Source organism: Neovison vison, chromosome 5 (assembly GCF_020171115.1).
Source record: "Neovison vison isolate M4711 chromosome 5, ASM_NN_V1, whole genome shotgun sequence".
Lineage (NCBI taxonomy): Eukaryota > Metazoa > Chordata > Mammalia > Carnivora > Mustelidae > Neogale > Neogale vison.
Window position 1 is genome coordinate 21,966,448 of NC_058095.1, and position 24,946 is coordinate 21,991,393.

The 24,946-nt window shown below is 42.7% G+C and overlaps 1 protein-coding gene across 2 annotated transcripts in view; it reads right to left on the reverse strand.

Moving 5' to 3' along the window:
* Positions 1 to 24,946, reverse strand: part of WIPF2 (WAS/WASL interacting protein family member 2) — a 49,838-nt gene that overhangs the window by 5,037 nt on the left and 19,855 nt on the right. For both annotated transcript variants that reach the window (XM_044248044.1, XM_044248043.1), the window contains exons 2-7: positions 19,424 to 19,555; positions 11,759 to 11,891; positions 10,943 to 11,059; positions 9,936 to 10,592; positions 1,591 to 1,800; positions 130 to 231 (exon numbers count right to left, since the gene is read on the reverse strand). In XM_044248044.1, coding sequence (XP_044103979.1) covers positions 130 to 231; positions 1,591 to 1,800; positions 9,936 to 10,592; positions 10,943 to 11,059; positions 11,759 to 11,891; positions 19,424 to 19,486 — 1,282 coding nt within the window. In that variant the 5' untranslated portion in view covers positions 19,487 to 19,555. The remainder of the gene's footprint in view (positions 1 to 129; positions 232 to 1,590; positions 1,801 to 9,935; positions 10,593 to 10,942; positions 11,060 to 11,758; positions 11,892 to 19,423; positions 19,556 to 24,946) is intronic.

Genomic DNA, 24,946 nt, shown 5'->3' on the forward strand with positions numbered 1-24,946 from the left:
TGGTTCTGTTGTTCCCTTGTTTTCTTAAGAAAATGCAGATGAGGAGAAACAAATTTAAATCTAAGAAAAAATGACCAATTCTACTTCCTACAGAATTATGGAAAAACTTTCATTGACTACTCTTCTCACCTCGGTTTGTTTTGCTGGGATATATTCTCTGAAAGTGTTTATATTCTTCTGGAGCAGGAAAGTCTTCTACTGGATGGAAAGAATACTTTGACTCAAAATCATCTGGGAAAGGAACAGAATATTAAGTCAAATCCTCCTTTCTTGTGCTCCCACATATTTTGTACCACTTCTGACCTCCACCCCTTGCTGATCTCCCTCGAATTCTGATGGACCACAAGGGCCTGCCTGGCCCATAAACTGAGATTCCTGAGGCCAGCAACAGCATCTTTCTATGCACTTTACATGCACAGAGGATATGCTCAGAGGCTCTTGACATTAAGGAATGAGTCTTTGAATTAGTTCTTTAAATCTTTCTACCAAAAATCAGGCACTTAACAGGAAAGGAGCCCAGCTGTTTGCACGGGATGAGAAGGAAATACAGTTCTGTTTCAGTTAAAAGCCATCTTAGAGGCTGTCACCATGGGAAACCAACTGAACTGAATCCACAGATTGGTAGACATTAACTTAAAATGGGAATTTCTGTCACCAGCTTAGTGAGAGATCTGACCACATAATTCCCCTAGGGCCGAGGTTACCCTCATTTAGCACTACCACAGAGCTGGGACAGCCATCTCATGGCCTCCGCTCCCTCTTTCCATGGCCCCTCTAGAAGAAGGCTCAGATTTTTCAAATGGTGTGGCTCAAACACATTCCAAAAATCCTGGTCCACCAGTTAGGAACAGAATGAGACCGGGGGCGGAGAAGAGGCAATGATTCAAGAATCTAGAGTGTCAGGTTTGAAGGAGACTGTACAGATCTTTCTAGGGATCCTTAACAGAGGATCTGAGAAAACCCTATGGACAACCTTTGCTTGGGGCTACATCTTAGGATCAATGAATCAGAATCTCTAAAGTGAGGCTGGAGACTCATTTATGACCTTGAAAAAGTTAAATCTGATACACTCCTGATCTCACCAACCTCCTCATTTCACAGATGAGGGAAGTGAGGCCCAGAGAAGTGAAGTAACTTCCTCAAAGGAGCACTGCTACATCATGGCTCTGTATTATTAATGTTGCATACCACAGGTTTTTGTTGTTGTTTTTTTAAAGGTCCAGAAAGGCCCTCTCCTTCCTAGGAAGATACATCATTCCTGTCAGAATAATCCTGAAAAGGATAGTCTCTGACCCAAAAGCTAACCACAAATGACCCTTGGGGAGCAAGAGAGTAGCTTTGGGGCTATTAGCACAACACCTACCGATTTTACTTCCAACTCGTCTAAAGCAATCACACCTAGAATTCATATAAGGCAAGGGAAGTCAATGGAGGGGACCCAGAAGTCTGAGGGACAGTGAGGAGGGAACTGTTGTGAACAAAGGATACCTAGTGACCATTCCCACTCTAGAGTGGCCACTGGAATTAGTGAAGTCACCACAAGAACTATGAGACTGAAACAGCGATTACTGTTACCCAGCTATTACTCACCCAAGAAAGATCGGACAGTGGTAATAGAATCTCTGTGGCCATTCCTCAGGGGTGGTGGAGGAGGAGGGGGTGGCCCCGCTGGTGTCCTTGAGGGAGGAGGTGGGGGCTTTCCTCGGCTCAAGGGTTCTGACCCATGCATTCGGTACGGTGGCGGGGGAGGGGGAGCATCCCTGGCACCATTTCGGATCATGGGTGGCGGGGGTGGAGGAGCTGCAAGGAAAATCCACAGCAGTTAGGCTGAGATACAGAGATGGTGAGGGGTGGGGGAATTTGAGAGACGTATGCTAGGAGTGCCTTGGCGCCTTCCCAAGGAGCCGGGCTCTGGGAGCCTCCGGGCAGCATGTCAGGTATCCAATTCACCCTCCTCTCACTCCTATTCAACAGCGGGAACATTCTTCCAGATCCCAAAGTCCAGAATAAATGTGTGACCCTTTTCATTTTCCGTGACAAGTCAATCAAGAATTCTGCCTGCTCTTGATCTTTTCCCTGCCTTCCTCCACAATCCTAGTTCAAGGCTCTCTCATATTTAGCCTGTTCCACTGCACAAAGCTTCCCAAATGTTCTCTCTCATCTCTTGCCATTCCAATCCATTCTGCATACCAACTCACTAATCTCCTCCAAAATACTTGCTCAAACTTTTTCATTTCCTTTATCATGAAGTTTCAAATCCTTGGCTTCTACCCCAACTGTGCCACACCCCATCATCCTCCTTTCTTACACAGCAATTTACCATGCCAGGCAGCCTGATCTCACCTTCTCCTCTTCCTTGCTTGATTCCCTAGGCTGAGAATCCCACTGTTGCCGCTGTATCTCTCTACAACACTATCATATTGTATCGTAATTTTTCATGTTATGTGTCTCTTCCCCAGCACACTAAGTCAGGGCAGTGTCCATTCATCCGACTTCCCAAGCTCAGCCAAACGTACAGCACACTGCAGGCACACAATTATGAGCTGACTAAACTAAACCATATATGCTTTGCTCTTGTGACTCCCCCAAAAGACGCGGAAATGCCATCCCTCTTCCCTTACTACCAAGCCCTACCTCTCCTTTAAGATTTGACTCAAGCCCATCTTTTCCAGGCTTTCCTAAAGCAATGCACTCTATTCTAATCCCCTCCTTTTTTATTCTCCAACAGCATTTAGAGGCTGTGTCACTTATTCTAGCACGTAGTAGTAAAGACTAAAATGAGTGATTCTCAAAATATGTATAGTAGGTTCATCTGCAAAAGTTGCATATCTCCAATGATAGGCTCATTGCTCAAAAAAAACTGGGAATGCCTCTTTGGGAATTGCCTCCAAACCCAGTTTCTAACCAGATAGACCCATAAATATTATATGATGTTCACATCTCATTTCTTTTTTATTTCATTATTATTATTTTAAAGATTTTATTTATTTATTTGACAGAGATCATAAGCAGGGGGAGAGAGAGGGGAAAAAAGGCTTCCTGCTGAGCAGAGAACCCAATCCGGGACTTGATCCCAGGACCCTGAGATCATGACCTGAGCCCAAGGCAGAGGCTTAACCCACTGAGCCACCCAGGTGCCCCTTTTTAAAAAATTTTTAAAAGATTTTCTCCCGAGGCACCTGGGTGGCTCAGTGGGTTAAAGCCCCACATTGGGCTCTCTGCTCAGCGGGGAGCCTGCTTCCCCTCTCTCTGCCTGTCTCTCTGCCTACTTGTGATCTCTGTCTGTCAAATAAATAAATAAAATCTTAAAAAAAAAAAGATTTTCTTCCTCTCTCCCTCACATCTTTCTTTTTTATTATTTATTTATTTACTAAGATTTTATTTACTTATTTGACAGAGAGAGACACAGCGAGAGAGGGAACACAGCAGAGGGAATGGGAGAGGGAGAAGCAGGCTTCCTGCTGAGCAGAAAGTCTGACATGGGGCTCGATCCCAGGACCCCAGGATCATAACCTGAGCCAGAGGCAGACGCTTAACAACTGAACCACCCAGGTGTGCCTCTTTTTAATTTTTTTTAAAAGATTTAAAAGATTTAAAGATTTTTATAAAGATTTTCCCTCTGTTTTACAAGAGTGCATGCACACATGTGCGCTGGCTTGGGGAGGAGCAGAGGGAGAGGGACAAGCAGACTCTGTGCTGAGCATGGAGCCCAACATGGGGCCTGATTCACGGCTCCAAGATCATGACCTGAGCGGAAACCAAGAATCAGATGGCCAACTGACCGAATCACCCAGGTGCCCTTCATATCTTACTTCTGAGGTCACATAACCATCAATAAAAATATTCATACTTACATCTGACTCCACATTTCAAAAGTAAAATTCACACCTAAAGGCCCATTTAAAAATGTGGCGTGCTGGGTGGGTCAGTCGGTTAAGCATCTGCCTTCAGCTCAGGTCATGATCCCAGGGTCCTGGGATCAAGCCCTGAGTCAGGCTCCCTGCTCCCTCTCCCTATGCCCCTGCTTACGCACTCTCTCTCTCAAATAAATCAATGAAATCTTAAAAAAAAGACAAAATGCACCACCAAGTAGAAGGCAACATCAAAAACGTGTCTGAAGACATGGCAACGTCACTGGAATAGGTTCTAAGTAAGGTGTTTGTAATTACGTTCTATTCTTTTCACTAACTAACAAAAAGAGCAGCAACCATTTGTTTGATTTCTGTTATATTCCAGGCCTGGTCCCAGGCACTTTATAGGCATTACACTTTAAAAATTCTCCCGCCACTCCCACAAAGTATGTGGTATTATCCCCATTTCACAAATGAGGAAACTGGGACTCAGGTTGTTTATATGAGGTCACAGATCTAACAGACTCAGCACACTTCTGCTCTTTCCACTATGCCCACACTGCTTTTCATAACTATCCCAAGTACTATATTAACTTCCCCCCAAATGTATAACCCACAGACGGAAGTTTGTGGTACCAACGCCATGTCCCGTAAGTAGCTGTTTCCTAAATAATACAGGAGAGACTACTTGGCTTAACAGGCAACACTGGTTTAGTGATAAAGAGTGCATCATCTATCACCTTCTTCTTTTTATAAGTACACTCTACACCCATCATGGGGCTTGAATCCATGACCCTGAGATCAAGAGTCACATGCTCTACTGAGCCAGCGAGGCGCCCAAGAGTCTATCTTCTTTCTTTTCTTTTTTTTTTAACGTTTTTATTCACTTATAGGACAGAGAGAGAGAGAACATGAGAGGAGAGAAAGTCAGAGGGAGAAGCAGACTCACGGTGGAGCTGGAAGTCCAATGAGGGATTCGATCCAAGACTCTGGGATCATGACCTGAGCCAAAGGCAGTTGCCTAACCAACTGAGCCACCCAGGCCCCCAAGAGTGTATCTTTTTATTCCTCCTAAATTACTGCTGGAACTTCTGTAGAGTGACCACAGTTATGAATGAAACAGTAATGGGATGATTTATGTAAACAAGGGGACCAGCACTGTAGGCCCAGTAAATGTTAGTTCTTGGTTCCCCCAAGATGCACTCTGAATGTCTCCCTCACTCGTTTCAAGGTTTAAGTATGAACAGGTGTTACTGGAAGCAGTAACTTCACAGATCTCCAAACCTTGATTTCATCCCAAATCTTCCCAAACCAAAGCTCTTTCAGGTCACCTTCAAAATATTTCCCTAAAACCCCGATTTCTCAGGACCCTGAGAGTCTGTATCTATTCTAGGGGAGGGCCAGGGATTATAAGACAGCCAGAGTTAGCTAGGCTCAAAAGGATACCAGCTAGGGGCACCTGGGTGGCTCAGTGGGTTAAAGCCTCTGCCTTCAGCTCGGGTCGTGATCCCAAGGTCCTGGGACGGGCTCTCTGCTCAGCAGGGAGCCTGCTTCCTCCTCTCTCTCTGCCTGCTTCTCGGCCTACTTGTGATCTCTGTCTGTCAAATAAATAAATAAAATCTTTAAAAAAAAAAAAAAAAGGATACCAGCTAGACACTGGACAGGCGTCAGTGATTAGAGCCAAACCAGATTGGCCAAATAGAGCAGGACCAAGAGCAACCTGCTTGCTCCTTCGCAGCCCTCCCCCAGGGATGCTCGTCCCAAGGTTCTGCCATCTCCAGTAAGTTCCTGGGCTCTTTGTCATATACAGTTTTAAGACCGTTTCAGGTGACAGAGCTGGAACCCAAGGACCATAAGAAAGAAGCAGTTTGTAAAAGAAACCTGGGGTGGGAGATTACCTTTTGTAAACCTAGGTAAACCCAATTTTGAGCATGATAATATTGATTCTTTAAAAATAAAATAAAATAAAATAAAATAAAATAAAATAAAAAATCCCTTAAAAATAGTGTTTTTTACTCTGCAAAGAAAAAATTCAGAAAACCTATGGACCAATAAAATTGGTCCCTGAACACCTTGGGAAGACAAAAGACTCCACACTTTATCAAATATAAATGCTTAATATAGAAACAAAAGTATATTATCATGTAATATTGTTATAATATGGTTTAATAAGAGATAATCCATGAACTACATGGAAACCCTTGCATAAAACCACTAACAGTTATCAGCATACTACAGTTTACAAAGCACTTTCATACATACTTTTATTTACAGCCACAACTGAAGATTCTACGAACACATGAGGGAAACAAACTCAGAGAATCAGAGCTATCTGCCCCAAGTCAGAGAGCCAATACTGACAAGATCTCTGATTAAAATATCTCAGTTTTCTCTCAGTGCTATCACTCTAAGAACTGCTGCTACTTACAAGCCCCATATAAGGCCTACAGCTTAGTTTAAAATAATAATAATACTAATAAATTACTTAGTTAAAGAAAAATAGAGGTGCCTGGATGGCTCAGTGGGTTAAGCCTCTGCCTTTGGCTCAGGTCATGATCCCAGGGTCCTGGGATCGAGCCCCGCATCGGGCTCTCTGCTCGGCGGGGAGCCTGATTCCCCTTCTTTATCTGCCTACTTATGATCTCTGTCAAATAAATAAATAAACTACTCAGTTAAACCCACAGAAATTACATTTTCCCCCCACTTCTATTCCTTGGATAGGGTTAGAAAGATATGGGTTCTGCTTTGATAAAGTCTTTAAAAAAAAAAAAAAATCCTTGGGATGCCTGGGTGGCTCAGTTGGTTAAGTGTCTGCCTTTGGTTCAGGTTATGATCCTGGAGTCCTGGGATCAAGCCCAGCACTGGTCTCTTTCCTTAGCAGGGAGTCTGCTTCTCCCTCTGCCTGCCACTCCCCCTGCTTGTGCTATTGCTCTGACAAATGAATAAATAAAATCTTTAAAAAAAAAGGTGGGGGGCCTGGGTGGCTCAGTGGGTTAAAGCCTCTGCCTTCAGCTCAGGTCACGATCTCAGGGTCCTAGGATTGAGCCCCACATCGGGCTTTCTGCTCAGCAGGGAGCCTGCCTTCCCCCTCTCTCTCTGCCTGCCTCTCTGCCTACTTGTGATTTCTGTCAAATAAATAAATAAAATCTTAAAAAAAAAATCCCTAAGTTAAATAATTTTTAACCTAAACTTTATAGAAGCAAAGGCCACCTTAGGGCTAGGGTTCTTATGGCTAAAGCCAGGGAGACAAGGGCTCAGGAAAGTACCAGGTTACCTGACGACTGCTGTATGCTGAACTGCCAGCTCCTAGAATATGAATCCCCTCGTACTTCACCAAGCAGCAGCGCAAGTTAATGGGCTTTCAATATGTGCTTCCTACTGACTTAATTTCTTAATGATTCAAACCTGCAAGAACTATTTAAAAGCTCAAAAGCCATTTGTAGAGGATGTGGCTCAAAGTTCAATGATACAAGAGGCCATGGGAGCCAAAATTCTTGGGTCTAAGAAGGTTCCAGAGAGCTTCAGGTCTCCCTAACTCTCTACCTTCAGTCATGCTATTTTGTAAAGACTACACAACCTCTTCTACTTTTTCTAGAGCTCCTTACTCCCCTCTTCACCCAGTTTAGGCTCATGGTCCACTGTTACAATCACTCCCTGACCTACACCCTTAGCTCCCCTGCCCCACTCTCCCTTAGTGACCCACCTGTCTAAAAAAGGTAACCCTGGTTAAATACCATGCTGTCCCTACTCAGCACCCTGCAAACATATAAACATACATTGCAGTACCTGCAAACAGACACATACAGGACAGACACTTTGCAAATCTCACTTTGAGCATACAGCTCCTAATCCTGAGAGGACCTTTCATGCTGTTGGTTAGCCCAGCACACCTCCCCACCCTCTTCACTCTCCCACACTCCCAAAGGACCACTTCATGCCCCTCTCCTTTCCTCCCCTCATTAATAGATGTCCTTGCTTTCTATTTCACCAATAAGAAACAAACCAGCAGAGGTGCCTGGGTGGCTCAGTTGGTTAAGCACCTGCCTTTGGCTCAGGTCATAATCCCAGGGTCCTAGGATAGAGCCCCATGTCCAGGCTCCCTGTTCAGCAGGGACCCTGCTTCTCCCTCTGCCCTTCCCCCCCTGCTTGTTCTCTCTCTCTCTCTGTCAAATGAATAAATATAGGAAGGAAGGAAGGCTGGAAGGAAAGAAGGAAGGGAGGGAGGGAGGGAGAGGAAAGAAAAGAAAAAGAAAAAAACGAAGAAACTTTGCACATGCTCCTACTACTATGCCCACCTACCCACATGCACCTATGCCTATGCACTCTGCCTTCCCTCCTGTTACCATGGAAGAACTCCCTCTCTTCTTATCTAAGGTCAACCCCTTACCTAGGAATAATATTCCATTCCTTTTAGCCTTCTAGGGAATATAACTCAGGCAATTTCCCCCCTTTATATTGTATCATTTCCTCAGTGTACAAAGAGATGCTGAAATATATCCCATCTTGGAGAGGAGGGATCCCAACCCTCAATCCCACATTCTCCTGCAGCACCCATTCATCTGCACCCCCATCCCCGCTCCCCTTTAAGTAAACTCAGAGACTTCTACGTTGCTATCCCAATTCCTCTCCTCCTATCCCCAAGTTCCCAAACACATGTCAATTAGACTTTCACCCTCATCCTCCACCACTCCACTGAAACTACCAAAAGGATATCATGTTGTTTGGGGGTTCCCCTAAAGGACTCCATGTTGCTAAGATCACTGTCATTCTCAGTTTTCAGTCCTGGAGAGAGGGGAATCACTCGATCTTGGCATCCTTCCAGCATCCTCCTATTTTCTTTCTTCCTCACTAGGGGCTCTTAGCTTCCCCTGCTTGCTACTCTGCATTTCTCTGAGCTCTAATATAAAGGCCTCAACCTCTTCTCTACCTAGACTGACTCCCTAGGTGAGCTCATCCAGCATACAGTCTTCAGTATCAAATTTCTCTAGCCCAGACTTTTCTCCTCAACTTCCGGGTCTGACAGACATCCAAAAGAAAATAATGAATTGGTGTCTGGCTAACAGGTATGTCAAACTTGACTTGTTTCAAAGCAAACACCTGTCTTCTTCTCCCAAACCTGCTGCGGTCCTACCTATTTGCCTGGTTGACTGCAACAGCCTCCTAAATGGTCTCCCTTGCCACCTCTGTCCCTGTGCAGTCTGTTTTCAACATAGGAGTTTGTCATCCTTTTATTTTTTTTTTTAAAAGATCTTATTTAAAAAAAAAAAAAAAAAAGATCTTATTTATTTAGTTGACAGAAAGAGTACAAGCAGGGGGGGCAGCAGAGGGAGAGAAAGTCCAGTGGGGCTCGATCCCAGGACCTTGGGATCATGACCTGAGCCAAATGCAGACGCTTAACTGACTGAGCCACCCAGGCACCCCAAGGCTGTCATCCTTTTAAGAGCTACGCAAAGCTTCTTTCAATGCCTCCAGCGGCTCAGCAGCTAAGTAAATGCCAATCTTGACAAAGTCCTACAGTGTTCTCCTCTGGAACTCTAGCTTCCTGACTTCCATTTCCTGCCACTCTTCCCCTCTCACTCATTCCAGTCCTGCTGTCCCCTGTCTCAAGGCTTTTGTATTTACTGTTTCGAATGTCTACAATAGCTATTCTCCCAGATAACTGCTTAGCACACTCCGACACTTTCTTCAAGTCTTCCTGATCATTACCTTATCAGTCAGTCAGGCCTTCCCTAACCCTCCTCTCACCCCACCCCTGCAACAGAAAATACCACCACCACCCTCCACACCCCTGTATATCCTGTTCCTCTCCTCTGCTCTAAAGCATCTACATACTAGGTCTTTATCTATATATCTATACCTACATCTGCATTATTTGCTTGACTGTCCAAAGAACAGGACTCTTCTGTCTTTTCTATTGATTGCTGTTTCCTTAAAAACAGAGTGTGACACACAAAAAGACAATCAGTAAACCTGCTGAATGAATAAGTGAATTCTTCTCTTCAACTGAAGGCAGGCTTTGGAGAAAAGGCTGAGAAGATAAACTCAATTCTCTAAGAGGGAAAAAAGGTGCTTCCAGGCACTTACCTGCTCCCCGACTGGGAGGGTCCCGGGCTGGGGGAGGTGGTCTATTACTCTGTAGTGACGGAGAGGCAGAGGAGGGTGGAGGAGGCGCTAGGCCTCTGACAGGCCCTGGTGTCTTCCTATGCAAAGAATTGTGTCTCTGTGGCAGCTCAGGGGCTGACTCATTAGTGGGACTGGAGGGTCCATTGGGGACCCCAGGAGGCTGGCGGTAAGGAGGAGGAGGAGGAGCCAGAGACTGGCCACTTGGTCCCGTCCTGATATTCACAGGGGAAGGAGGTGGTTTGACTGGGGGTGGAGCAGGAGGTCCCTCGCGACCAGGGTGCAGCCTTTGTCCAGGTGTGGGCGGCAAGGGTTTCTCTCTGTTGTAGGCTGGGGCTTTGCTGCTGTGCACAGGCAGAGGTGTTGGGGGTGCGTTGGCACGCCGCCCTGGGGGTGGTGGAGGAGGGGCAGAGGAGCTGTGCTTCATGCCTGTACTGCTGGTGGTATTAGGCCGAGAGAGGTCCGGTAACGAGGGTCTCTGCATCCGGGGCAGTTCCGGGAGTGAGGCTCGGCTGCTGTCTGTATCATCTTGGGGGCGCCCGCTGGCTGTAGACACTGGTGGCCTTGGGGCAGCAGCTCGAGAACTGGGGATTTGCAGGGCTGGCTTACCAGCTAGGTTCTCTACAAATACACCAGACAGCACTCAATCAACAGAGCTAGATACATGTTAGTACCTCTGCTTCACCCAGCCTCTTTAGTGTAACCTGCATGGTAGCAGGTTAAATGCCTGTAGAGTTCTGGATTTTAATTTGGTTTTAGGCTCAGGGCCCACTGACAAATACTGCCGATACAAGTTGAACACATTTTTACTTAATCCCTCAGCTTTGGCTTTATTCTGCTCTGTAACTCCTCCCCTGCTTCCACTTCTTCCTCCCACCTCTACCAGATACCCTAACCCTAGATGACTCACTTGGGACTAGTCAGAAATTAACACACTTGGAAAATAGCCTAAGAAAGTACTGATCAGATACCTGAAACATCCTTGGCTCCCACAGGTCGGAGCTTCGGCACTCCCCCTTGGAAGAGACCTCCCTTGGGCTGCAGGGCAGCTGCTCCAGAGCCATAACCACCACTGTTTCCTTTCGGTTCTGGAACGCATACCATTAGGGTTTTCACTTCACATGCTGGAAGCTGGTGACCAAGTAAATCCTGAGGAGAAACCCTTCCTCTACTTGGGCTTTAATTTCCAAACATACCAATACTGCTTTTGCATTTAAAAAAAAAAAAAAGAAAGAAAGAAAGAAAAGGCTAGGCCTCTCAGCTCCACATCTTCACGTGGAGATAAAACCCTTCACTGTGATGAAACAGAAAAAAACAAAAGCAACAAGGAGCCACACTTCCCTTATTTAGAAAATGCAAAGAGAAAACCAGGATCAAGACACCTTCATCAGAGTTCTCTGGGCTCTCCTCTCCAAAACCCAGACGGTAAGGGGGCCAGGGATTTAGGGATCCAGGTATGAACAAACTCTCCAGAGGCCTAACAGAATGGACACTTGTGGCAATTATAAAATCTTCACTAGCTTCAGCTTAGAGGTTTAGTAACATGATGGTCTCCTCAGAGAACAGCCAAGGATGTGCTCTAATGAGAGCACTAGTTACAGCAGGAGTTGGGAATCTTCCCCCAGAGAATATATCCCAAAGGTCAAAAAGAAACCTCTAAGGTATTCAAAGAAAACTTTCCTAAAGGACAAAATTTTCCCACTCAAGGCCCAACAATAAAAATGACAGGCCAGCAAAGTCTCCAAGTCAGTCCTGGTGGCTCACTAGGAAATGAAGGTTAGACTCACTCTCAAGGATGGGGGCACTCCGATCATTAATGTTGGTCACTTTCTTCAGCTTGGTCCCTTTGCAGATGTCCTGTAAAAGGGCACCTCGATTCCGCTGTTCATCTCTACTCAGCTTGGGCTGCTCTGTGTTTGCCTAGAGGAAGAGGGAAGAAGGTAACTATTCATCCTAAATAGTTCCCTTTATCAGGAGCTTGGGATTAATACCTTAAACCAAGCTGGATTTCATTAGTGCCCCTCTAACCTAATCAGATCCTGCACCAAGTATCAGTACCAATGTGTGCTCTCATTCTTCTTCGTCCTTTTTTTGTTGTGCCTTTTGTGAAGGGTTCAGGTCCCTCTCCTAGTCCATAGCTTCTGAAAGGAGGCCTTACCTGGAGCACCTGGGTGGCTCAGTCAGTTAAAGGTCCCACTCTTGATTTCAATTCAGATCATGATCTTGGGGTCATGAGATCAAGCCCTACATCGGGCCCTGGGCGTGGAGCCTGCTTGGGATTTTCCCTCTCCCTCCCCACATTCCCCACCCACCCACACCAACTCTCTTTAAAAAAGGGGGGGGGCCTTAACTAATAGTTACTGAGTACCTGTGTGCTGGGCTTCTGTGTTAGAAGCTTTACATGTGTGAAGGCAAACACTGACTGAGTCCCTGCTAGGCCTCAGGCTAAGCATATTACTTCCATTATCTCATTTAAATTTTGAAATATTTTTATCTAAGAGGTATTATTATCATTACCCATTTGGAAAGTGCAAATAGTTGAACAGTGGCCTGAGGCCATGCACCCAGTAAACAGTAAAGCAAGGACCCAACCCAGACAGTTGACTCTAAAATGGCTACCTTATCTCAACTAACAGACTTCATTGCTTCCCTATTACTTTATCTCCCGAACAATGTTACAAAGTAGACCATATTGGGGCACATGAGTGGCTCAGTGGCTTAGATGTCCGAGTCCTGGTTTCAGCTCAGGTCATGATCTCGGGGTTGTGAGTTCAAGCCCCGTGGCATGCTCCACACTCAGTGTAGAGTCTGCTTGTCCCTCTTCCTCTGCACCTCCTCCTGCTTGCATGCACAAACTCTCGCTCAAAAAAATAAGTAAATAAAAATATTTTAAAAATAAAGTAAAATAAAAGAAAATAACCTGTATTATCCTCATTCCAAAGATGAAAAAATGAAAGTTTAGAAAACTTAATGTCACATGATTAGTAAATGCAGAGCTGTTCTGATTGTGTCAAAGCCCATGCCTTTCCCACTGACCCTATGGTCTCTTCCAACATCATATTTCTTTTTGAGTTCTTCGCCCTCCACATACCTCTTAAATGCCTATCCTCAGCCTCCATCTAAATCTCCCTGGGCAAGCTCAACCAGTCACAGGGTTTGAATACCGCTGAAAAACCCAAGTATCTCCAATCTTTACATCTCGTCGCCACTCCTGGCCCTGGGTTTCACACCCCTATGTGCCAATGTCTACAGGACATCTCAAAGTGAATATCCCACATGTACTGAAAATGTAACACATCGTACCATGTACCTTACACAATTTTTAAATGTAGAGGTTTTTAAATTAACCACACAGTGGAATTTTTTGGAAACCATTAAAAAATGATCTTAAAATCCATCTGGAAGATTAAGTATAGTAGGAAAACTAAGAGAATGGAACTAGTACCCCCCAAAAGCTAGGACCAACTACAACAGGAGCACAGGGACAGACAGCTAGATAAATGGAACAAAATACAAAGTTCATAAACAAACCTACATCTATATAAGAAATAATAAAAATGAGGGTGCTTGGGTGGTTCAGTCAGTGAAGCATCTGCCTTTGCCTCAGGCCATGATCCCGGGGTCTTGGGATCAAGGCCTGTGCCAGGCTCCCTGCTCAATAGGGAGTCTGCTTCTCCCTCTCCCTCCAACCCACCCCTCTGCCTATGTTGTCACTAGTTCTCTCTCTCTCCCTTTCAAATGAATAAATTTTAAAAAATCTTAAAAAGAAGAGAAAGAAATAATAAAAGTATTTCAGCAGTGCAGAAGGCACAGATCATTAAATATAAGCTACCGGGGCGCCTGGGTGGCTCGGTGGGTTAAAGCCTCTGCCTTCGGCTCAGGTCATGATCTCAAGGTCCTGGGATCGAGCCCCGTATCCGGCTCTCTGCTCAGTGGGGAGCCTGCTTCCCTCTCTCTCTCTCTGCCTGCCTCTCTGCCTACTTGTGATCTCTGTCTCTCTAATAAATAAATAAAATCTTTTAAAAAATAAAATAACTTCTTCCCATTTCAAAAAAAAAAAAATAAATATAAGCTACCAATAACAACTGGCTAAGTGTGGAGAAAAAACAAGTTAAATCCCTACCTTATAGCTTACTCTCAAATTCTAGTTGAGTTATAAAATGTAAATATCAAAAAAAAAAACCCATGGGGCGCCTGGGTGGCTCAGTGGGTTAAGCCACTGCCTTCGGCTCAGGTCATGATCTCAGGATTGTGGGATCGAGCCCCCATCGGGCTCTCTGCTCAGCAGGGAGCTGCTTCCCTCCCCCTGCCTGCCTCTCCGTCTACTTGTGATTTCTCTCTGTCAAATAAATAAATAAAATCTTTAAAAAAAAAAAACAAAACCAAAGAAGTAACAAAATGAAAAAAGCAAGTAAGGGGAAGGACATGACAACTAAAATATAGGGAAAGACTCGAAGACTTGTTTAAGTTATTTACTTAGGAATATAATAAGCAGATGACAAACTAGAAGGAAAAAATCATCTGACACACAAAGGCAGTGTCCTAACTCTATACAGCATTAACATAAAGATGACTTATAAATCTACAGGATAATAACCAAAGGATATAAGCACTGTGTAAAAGAAATCCTCAAGCCAGCAAATATGGAAAAAAAATTAAAAATGCAGGCTAAAACACAGTATCATTATTTACCAATGAAACTGGCTAAAGTTAGAACTGTAATAGGAGACTGCTTAGCTTCATGAAGGCAGGGTCCACTGACAATTGTATGCTGCCTAGCACACGGGGGGTACTCAAAAAAATGTGTAGAATACATAACTGTCTTATGGTGGTCAGAAGGATTCAAGGGAACAGGTACTCTTTTGTATTATCCGGAGGAAGGTAAATAGTATGATTTTTCCAGAAAGAAGTTTATGTATCAAACACCCTTTTCCTCCTTCCACTTTTTCTTTTTCTTTTGAGAGAGACACCGGTGAGGGGCAGAAGGATAGTGAGAGAAGCAGGCTCCACACCAAATGCAGAGCCCGACACGGGGCTGTATCTTACCACCCTGAGATCATGACCTGAGCTGAAACCAAGAGATGGAAGCTTAACTGACTGATCCACCCAGGCGTCCCTTGTATCAAACTTTAAAAAGTCTACACAAGGGGCACCTGGGTGGCTCAGTGGGTTAAGCTGCTGCCTTCGGCTCAGGTCACGATCTCAGGGTTCTGGGATCGAGTCCTGCATCGGGCTCTCTGCTCAGCAGGGAGCCTGCTTCCTCCTCTCTCTCTCTCTCTGCCTGCCTCTATGCCTACTTGTGATCTCTGTCAAATAAATAAATTAAAAAAAAAAGTCTACACAAAAATTCTATCTAGGAATTAACTTTAAGAAAACAACTAGAAAAGTACACAAAGATGTTATTAATAGCATAAAACTATCTAAAAATAATATAAAAGTTCAATCAAAAGGAATACTGATGGCACAAGCATAGAAAGGAATGCCAGTTAAGCTCTTAAAGATGTGCAAGTTAAGTGTCTTTAGATAGCAAATGTTTGACACAATCAAGTAAAAAAAATTACAAACAAAACATTTAACAAGATTAAAGCAGAACCTATCTCACAGGGTAGTTTTGAAAATTAAATGAAACAACACTTTTCAAGAACTTAGCACAGTGCCTGGTGCTCAATAAGAAACAGTTGTACTGAAAGAAGAAAAGGTACATACATACCAAATGTTTCCAGAAGGATATATGCTAATATCAACAAAAGTTAATTTGGGGTAATAATTCTTTTTTTTTTTCTTTTTTTTAAAAGATTTTACTTTTTTGACAGAGAGAGAGATAGCAAGAGAGGAAACACAAGCAGGGGGAGTGGGAGAGGGAGAAACAGTCCTCCTGCTGAGCAGGGAGCCTCATGCAGGGCTCGATCCCAGGATCCTGGGGTCATGACCTGAACTGAAGACAGATGCTTAACTACTGAGCCACCCAAGTGCCCCTTGGGTAGTAATTCTTTATATTTATTTTTCTAGTTTTCCTATAATAAATATGTAAAACATAAAATGTTAACAAAGATTAATTATTAATAGCTTAATATTTTCTATTTTTATTGGCATTCTCTAATCTTTGCCACATTTTTAGTACAGTAAAAAAATTTTAATATCACTAACCATTTAATGATGTAAGAAGCCATTCACGATGTATTAATGACTAAGCAGATTAGAACTCATAACATAGCAGCACTGGCGGTAGGGGAAAGGGGAGAAAAAAAATCAGTAGGTACATATGGCACAGCCTCCTTTTTATAAAAAGTAGGAGATAAAAGGAAGGAAGGAGGAGGGGTGCCTGGGTGGCTCTGTCATTAAGTGTCTGCCTTCAGCTCAGGTCACGATCTCAGGGTCCTGGGATGGAACCCAGCATCAGGCTCCCTGCTTGGCCTGAAGCCTGCTTCTCCCTCTCCCACTCCTCCTGCTGTTCACTCTCTTGCTGTGTCTCTGTCAAATAAATAAATTAGGTAAATAAAACCTTAAAAAAAAAAAAAAAAAAAAAGGAAGAAGGGAGGAGAAGGATATACACAAAACTATTATGAATGGCTGGATTACAGATAATTGCTCCTTTATGCTTACCCACAGTTCATAAAGCTCTTTCTTTTTTTTTTTTTTAAAGTAAATTCTATGCCCACTGCGGGACTCAAACTCACAACTTTGAGATCAAGAGTCCCATGCTCTACAGAATGAGCCAGACAGGTGCCCCAACCATAGTTCATAAATTTCTTGAAATACATTACTTTTGCAAAGAGAATTTTTTTTTTTGCAAAGAGAAAATTATTAAAACATTACTCAACATCTCTAAAATTGAGTTCACATCCTCCTCCACAAACCTCGCTTTGTAAATGGCACCATCATTCAATCTCCCAAACTATAGTTGTTCCAATCTCCTTCCTCTTCCTTGCATCAGTCACTAACTCTGTAAGATTTTACTTTCTAAGTGTCTCTTGTAGACATCTCTCCCATCCTTACGGCTTTAGTGTAAACTCTCAGATTTTCAGCTGTAACAGGCTTCTATCTCCGAGTCTTGACTTCCCTGCCTCCAGCCTCAACCCCAAACCACTTCCACACTGTGAAGGATGACCTTTCTAACACACACCCTGTCAGGTGACTCCTGCTGCTGAAAGTACACTACCTTCTCATCACTGTCTGGAGGAAAAGCCAAAACCCTCAGCCTTAGCCTCTGGCTTCATCTCCCACCAGGCCCCTCAGGCAATGATCCAATCCTGGGTATGCTTTCCCACAAATCAGTGCCCTTTCATTCTACTTCCTCAATACCAAGTGCCTGCCCTCTGTCTTCTCCTTCTGGCTAAACACTACTCATAGTTTAAAACTCTGCTCAAGTATCACTTCACAGCTCGAAGATTTCTCTGACTGCCTCCAATCCCTCCAGACAGTACTGAGCCATGCTTCTTTGTGGCCTCATTTATTTCTGCAAAGCATGGAATTTCCCTGTTGACTTGTCTAATTCGCCCATTGTGCTGGAAGCCTTTAAAGGCCAAAACTGTCTCATTTCTGGGCAATGATACTACAGATTATTTTTATTTGCTTCTTTTTCTTATCTGCATGTTTTGCCTCTCTTTAATTATATAAATAAAGCTTATTGGGAAAGACTCGAGAAATATAGAAATTTAGAGTAAAATTATCTGGATTTTCTTTTCTTTCTTTTTTTTTTTTTTTAAGATTTTATTTATTTGACAGAGAGATCACAAGTAGGCAGAGAGAGAGGAAGGGAAGCAGGCTCCTCGCTGAGCAGATAGCCCAACACAAGGCTCGATCCCAGGACCCTGGGATCATGACCCGAGCCGAAGGCAGAGGCTTTAACCCACTGAGCCACCCAGGTGCCCCAATTATCTGGATTTTCTAAGTTATATGCCTAATCAAATCTCTGATACTCAGTAAGCCCCAACAAAAGACTACTGAGTAAATGACTAAGACAGCATGATGCAGGGCATCATCAGAAGAGATCCATGGATATATTTTGGGTCCTTGAATCCCACTATAACCAAAGCAGCTCTGCTTTTATCTACTGCACTTATTGGGCTTCCATATAAAATTTCATCCAGAAAGGGGGTTCATATATATCCTCAAACAAAATGTCTAAAAATAGGAACTTAGAGAAAAAACCAAGTTGGCAGACCTAAAGTTCTAAAATAAATTAGCTAGGCAAGTTGCTTTTCCTCTGTAAGGCAGTACTTCTCATCTGTTAAGTAACAATCCCCCCGCCAAGGTATTCATTCCCTAAAGTTCCTTTCACTTCTAAATTTTACAAAACTGAATAAAGCAGGGGCATCTGGTTGGTTCAGTCAGTAAAGCATGCATCTCTTGATCTTGGGGTGTGAGTTCAAGCCCCACTTGGGTGTAGAGACTACTTAAAAATAGAATCTTAAGGGGCATCTGGGTGGCTCAGTTGTTAAGCGTCTGCCTTTGGTTCAGGTCATGATCCCAGGGTCCTGTGATTGAGTCCAGCATCAGGCTCCTTGTTCAGAGGGGAATATGCTTCTCCCTCTCCCACTCCCCCTGCTTGTGTTCCTTCTCTCGCCCTCTGTCAAATAAATAAATAAAATCTTTAAAAACAAACAAATAAATATAAATAAATAAAATCTTAAGGGGTCCCTGGGTGGCTCAGTCAGTTAATTGCCCAGTTTAATTTTGGCTCAGGGTCACAAGACCGAGCCCTGTGTCAGGCTCTGTGCTCACAACATAGTCTGCTTAAGATTCTCTGCCTCCATCTGCCCCTCCCCCTACTCTCTCTCTCACAAACAAATAAATAAAATCTTAAATAAAAATAAATAAATAAAGAATGAAGTAAAAGCTAAAAAAAAAAAAAAAATAATAATAGAACGATAAAGCACCCAGGTTGCTTCTTTCTCATGTGACACCAGATATCACAATCCACATATAGTAAAAGTGGTTGCCTCCTTGGTTCAGAAACCACACTGCTTTTCCCTCCCATTATTAAACCTTTAAGTCTTCTTAATAGTATTTTCCAGAAACTCCTTTTTTTCGATGGGCTGGTAGACTTCATAGACTTGGCTTTAGGATGAACTGGTTTGGAGGAGAAGAGAAGGAGATGAAATAGTAGCAAGCAACAACCACTAGGATTTGCCGTCCCTTTCCTCAATGATGACAGAGAAATGCTGTACTGACCTTTATAGAACAAATAGTTTTAGGGGCAAAAGACTAGACATCAGACTACTCTGATGTAACCTGAACAAATCTCCATTTAGACTGAATCAGACCAAGAAAACAAGATAAGCCATTAAAGTCCCAAGAGGACCTCTCAGAAATCAGAACTAGTTAATGAAGAGAGACTTTACTTATTCTCTGTTTCTATACCACATATCTTTGAGTACAGTATGTCTTACACCAGGAAGCCCGATGTATCCATTAAGGTTTTGAGATACCCAGGTGTGAAGACTACTTACCTGATTAAAAGTGGGAGGTGGAGGAGGACCAGGGGGCGGTGGAGGGGGTGGAGGAATTGGCATCCTTGCCCTGCTCGCAGTTGGCACTGCTTTCTCTCCGTTTCACTTTGCAGCTTTAGGTCACTCATATACCTGCAAATGAAATGGAAATTCAATGCGAACTCTGCCATCAGAGACACCCAGGAGAATTAGAAGACTGGGCATGACATGAAGGAGAAACTCATCCCCTAGTTCCTCTGTGACAGTAGTCCAGGGCTTGGTGAACTTTTTCTGTAAATGGCCAGATAATAAATATTAATACTGGGGCACCAGAGGGGCTCAGTCTGACTCTGGATTTTGGCTCAGGTCATGAACTCAGGGTTGTGAAATGAAGCCCCACATCAGGTTCTGTGCTGGGTGTGGAGCATGCTGAAGGTTCTCTCTCTCCCTCTGTGCCTCTCCCTCCCCCCTAAAAAAATTAATATTTTAAGCTTTACAGGCCATATACAGTCTCTGTCACATTTTATTCTTTGATTTGTTTTGACATTTTAAAAAATTATTTTAGGGACGCCTGGGTGGCTCAGTTGGTTGGACGACTGCCTTCGGCTCAGGGCGTGATCCTGGAGTCCCGGGATCGAGTCCCACATCAGGCTCCCAGCTCCATGGGGAGTCTGCTTCGCCCTCTGACCTTCTCCTCGCTCATGCTCTCTCTCACTGTCTCTCTCTCTCAAATAAATAAATAAAAAATCTTTAAAAAATTATTTTAAAAATGTCAAAACAAATCAAAGAATAAATTAAAAAATTAGCTTTATTTTTGAAAGTAGTTTCAGGTTCACAGCAAAACTTAGCAGAAAAGTGCAATAAGATACCCATATGTACTCCTGTTGCCCCTGCACAAACACAAACACAGTTTCTCCCACTATCTACATCCTGGGGTTGGACATTTGATACAATCACTACCTCATTACCACCCAAAGTCCATAGTTTACATTAGGGCTTACTCTTGCCAACCTCTATTTTGTATGTTTGGACAAATGTATAATGACAACTACATGTTGTAGCGTCATACAGAATAGCTTCACTGCCCTAAAATATCTATGCTCTGCCTACTTATCCCTCCTTTCCCCACTGATCCTTTTTACTGTCCCCATAGTTTCCTCTTTTCCAGAATGTCGCATAGTTGGAATCATATAATATGCAACCTTTTTCAGATTGGTTTCTTTCAATGAGTAGTACACATTTAAGTTTCCTCCATGCCTTTTCGGGGTGTGACAGCTCCTTTTTTTTTTTAGTGCTGAGTAATATTCCATTGTCTGAAGGTACAACAGTTTATTTATCCATTCACCTACTGAAGGACATCTTGGTGCTTCCAAGTTTTAACAATTATGAATAATGCTGTTAAAAATACTCCTGTGCAGGTTTTTGTGGGAACATAAATTTTGGCTCATCTGAGTAAGTACCATTGATTGTGACTGCCAGATCCTATGGTAAGAGTTACATTGTATAATAAGCTGTCAAACTGTCTTCCAAGTGGTTGTAAGGTTTTGCATTCCCACCAGGGATGAAGGAGAGTTCCTGCAGCTGCACATCCTTGCCAGCATTTGGTGTTGTCAGTGCTGTAGAATTTGACCATTCTAGTAGGTCTGTAGTAGTGCAATCTCACGTTTTAATTTTTCAATTCTCTGATGACATATGAAGTTGAACTTCTTTTCATATGCTTACTTCCCATCTGTATATTTTCTTCAGTGAGGTGTCTGTTTAGGTCTTTTGCAGTTTTCAATATGACTGTCTTCTTATTGTTGAGTTTTAAGAATTCTTTGTCTGTTCTGGATAATAATCCTTTATCACCTGAGTCTTTTGCAAATATCTTCTCCCAATGCATGGCCCGTCTTCTCATTCTCTGGATTTTTACATTTTAAAACTACATGAGTGTAAAACCACTCATAGTTCATGGGCATTATAAAAACAAACCATGGACCAGAGCTGACTTGTGGGCCATAGTTTACTGACTCCCAGTATAGTCACATCCTTGGAATCTGATCAGAGTATAAATACCATGTGAGAATTTAGCTACTTATCAGGCCACACACACACACACAAAACACCAAAAAAAAAAAACACCAAAACTATAGTTGTCCTCCTGTTACAGTCTGTAAGTGATCCTCACTTTACAAATGAGACTAAAACCAGGGAACTCTCTTGCCCTAAGACATTAAAGTAGGGGGCAAAAATAAAACTAAATGTCAAGAACAATTAATTCATCCAAAAAGCTATTCCAAGGGAATCCCACTTCTTGATACCCCTATCCCCCTCAAAAAATCAAAGCCAAAATAACATTATCGCTGGGAGTGCAACTTACAGATGACAAGAAAGGTTCAAGACAGGATAATCAACTTCACAAATTAATCCAGGGAAGAACTGCTTCCAAGCAAGGTGATTAATGAGATTAGGACACAGGAAATCTCACAGGTAGCCCCTAGCACAAATGAAAGACCATGTGTACCAAGCCAAGCCTAAAAGATGGAACCGGCATTGCAATCCACTGAGGAAGTTTGGTTCTGAACAAAATTTCCCTGTGAATAAAGGAGTACCCAATTAAACATTTCCCTCAATGCTCCCAAAACCATTTAAACACTTTCTCAATGATGAACAGAAAGGGCAAATATTCCAAAGGTTCTAAAAACCAAGAACCTTTAGAGGCAGGTAGAATTTGATCAGAAACACAACTGTGAGACCTTCACAATCCCAACCTTTCCAATAATACCACTATAAGCTGGGTGCCCAACAGAGCTTTTGCTCCAATCACAAAGAACTGGACAACAGACTTTGGACAACTAGACTTTGGCTAGATGGTTCCCATGGGGAATGATGTCTGAAATCACTTTACAAATTGAGCAGCTGACCATCCTTTAAGGGAAATACCTCCCAATGTCTGGTTTCAAAGCTAAGTTGTTTTTCTTTGCCAGGGATCTAACACACTAGACTTTAAAAACTGATCAAAATAGGAGCACCTGGGTGGCTCAGTCAGTTAAGTGTCTGCCTTTGACTCAGGTCATGATCTCAGGGTCCTGGGATAGAGCCATGCCGCCCCCCCATTGCCGCTTCTCCCACCTCATGGTCTTTCTCTCTCTCAAATAAATAAAATCTTAAGAAAGAAAAAAAACTGGGGTGCCTGGGTGGGTTAAAGCCTCTGCCTTTGGCTCAGGTCATGATCCCAGGGTCGTGGGATCCAGCCCCGCATTGGGCTCTCTGCTCAGCGGGGAGACTGCTTCCCCCTCTCTCTCTGCCTGCTTCTCTGCCTACTTGTAAACTGTCTGTCAAATAAATAAATAAATAAATAAATAAATAAATATTTTTTAAAAAAAAAAAGGAAGGAAAAAACTGATCAAAATAGTAAATCTTCATGATCGATCTATAATGGAGGAGCATGCAAATTTAAAATAAAAGGAAGATATAGAGAAAAATAAAAAACTTTATTCTTTTTGAATTCTCTGGGTTCATTCTGACAGTTACACCAAAGCACCTTTTTAAAAAGCTAGCAGAGGGGCACACGGGTAGCTCAGTCGTTCAAGCACCTGACTTCAGCTCAGGTCATGATCAGGGTCCTGAGATGGAGACCTTTGTTCCATGCTCAGCGGGCAATCTGCTTATCCCTTTCCCTCTCCCCCTTCTCTACCTCTTCTGTGCTCTTTAAATCTTTAAAAATAAATAAATAATAGCAGAAAACAATAGGAAAAATAATAATCTATCCAGAAACAAACATTTTCAACTAATTCCAGTCACCTCAGTTCCTGTCTTTTCTGAGTTTCCAGTACTATCTACCTTTGCCATTGCCAGGACTGAAACCATTTCCAAGAATGACTAGGAAAAGAGATTCAGGTAAGTCCCTAATTCTTTTCTTATCCACGGGTGATCCAACCTATATGCTACAAAGTACGAAATCACTTAGTGGAACAACCTTATGCCTAACAGTGAACACCGTTAATAAGGCAAAACAGTAATTCTCTAGCAAAGCAAATCTTTTTTTTTTAAAGCAATCCACTGGAAAAGTCCACTAATATTTACACAGTTACAGATGCCTTCTTAAAGTAGGCTCAATTCAAACTCTAATTTCAAAACAGATGCACTAAAACAAACAAACAAACAAACACAAAACACAAAACCCACCATTAATGGACAGGCTTTCATGCTAACAACCAGCAGTGCTTCTCAACCTTTCTTCTGCCTCCACAAAGGCTGCATGAGTGACATGCTTCTATTGGTGACACTGTGTATACGATGATACATGGTAGAGGATCTACGGTAGAGGATCACTGCTTCCCATTTTACAGGCAAGGACACTAAAGCTCCAGGTGCAATGCAATTGCATGCGTGCACACTAGAGAAGAGAATGATCTAAGGGCACCACCCAAGATCATTCTGGAGTAAACTGCAGAATTAGGTCTCAAATCTAGATCTTGTGATCCCCTGCTATTTCACTAATCACCACAAAAAAAATTTGTGATGGAAATTGGTTTGGTATAGCAATTTCCTACTATTTTCACCAAATGAAAATTCAACCCACCCCAAATTTTTATTTTATTAGTAGAATATAAACAGCTCTGTGTTTCCCAAGAGCAGCCCAACTTCAGTAAATTTACATTAATAAAACATTCCTTCTGCTGCAAATCCCCAAAACCTTTATTCAAACCAATTTAATATTGATACAGTCACTAATCCAAAGCAGAGGGTCTGCTTTGAAAACTACTTTTAGTTAAAAACAAGCAAACCAAAAACACTCATAAAGTTTTATAAAAGAATGACAATTTTTTTTTTTTTTTTTTAAAGTAAGCTCTGTGGTCAGCATGGAGTCCAATGCAGGGCTTGACCTCACAACTCTGAGATCAAGACCTGAGCTGAGATCAAGAGTCAGAGACATAACCAACTGAGCCACCCAGGTACCCCACAGAATGACAAATTTTGTGACCGACTACTTTTAATCAAAGGACAAATTCAGGCTTTCAGGAAGCACTGTGTACTGCAATTTTTAAAAAGTAACATTTCTGAGATTAAACCTAAGAAGAAAGAAAAGGGTTCTTTACAGAATTTTAAGTCTTTCCTTTTTGATCTTTTAAATTAGAACTACAAACCTCACCATCTGTGTTCTTCAGAGACCTTGATTTTCAGAAATATTGTGAAGCTGCCTCCAGCTCAGCAACACACCAATTCTCATTCCCCTCTTAAGCCCTTCTAACTTAGAAACCATGATGGAATAAGCTTTTCACATCCTCAGGAGTCCGTTTCTTTGAAAGCAAGATCAGAGAGCATTATTTCATATCTTCCTAATGTCAAATTTATCACAGAATTCAGAGACGTCTTCATAAAACTCAAGCAATGCACTTTCAAAAAGCACTCTCTTCTATTCCTCAAAAGACAAAACCTATTTTTCTATTCAATTTCCTAACATTTCATTCCAAATATGTATTCCCACATTTTAAGAACAGGAGACTTCCCAAGTACAAAGATGTTGACCTTTCACATTTGATAAATGAAGAATCCAATTTA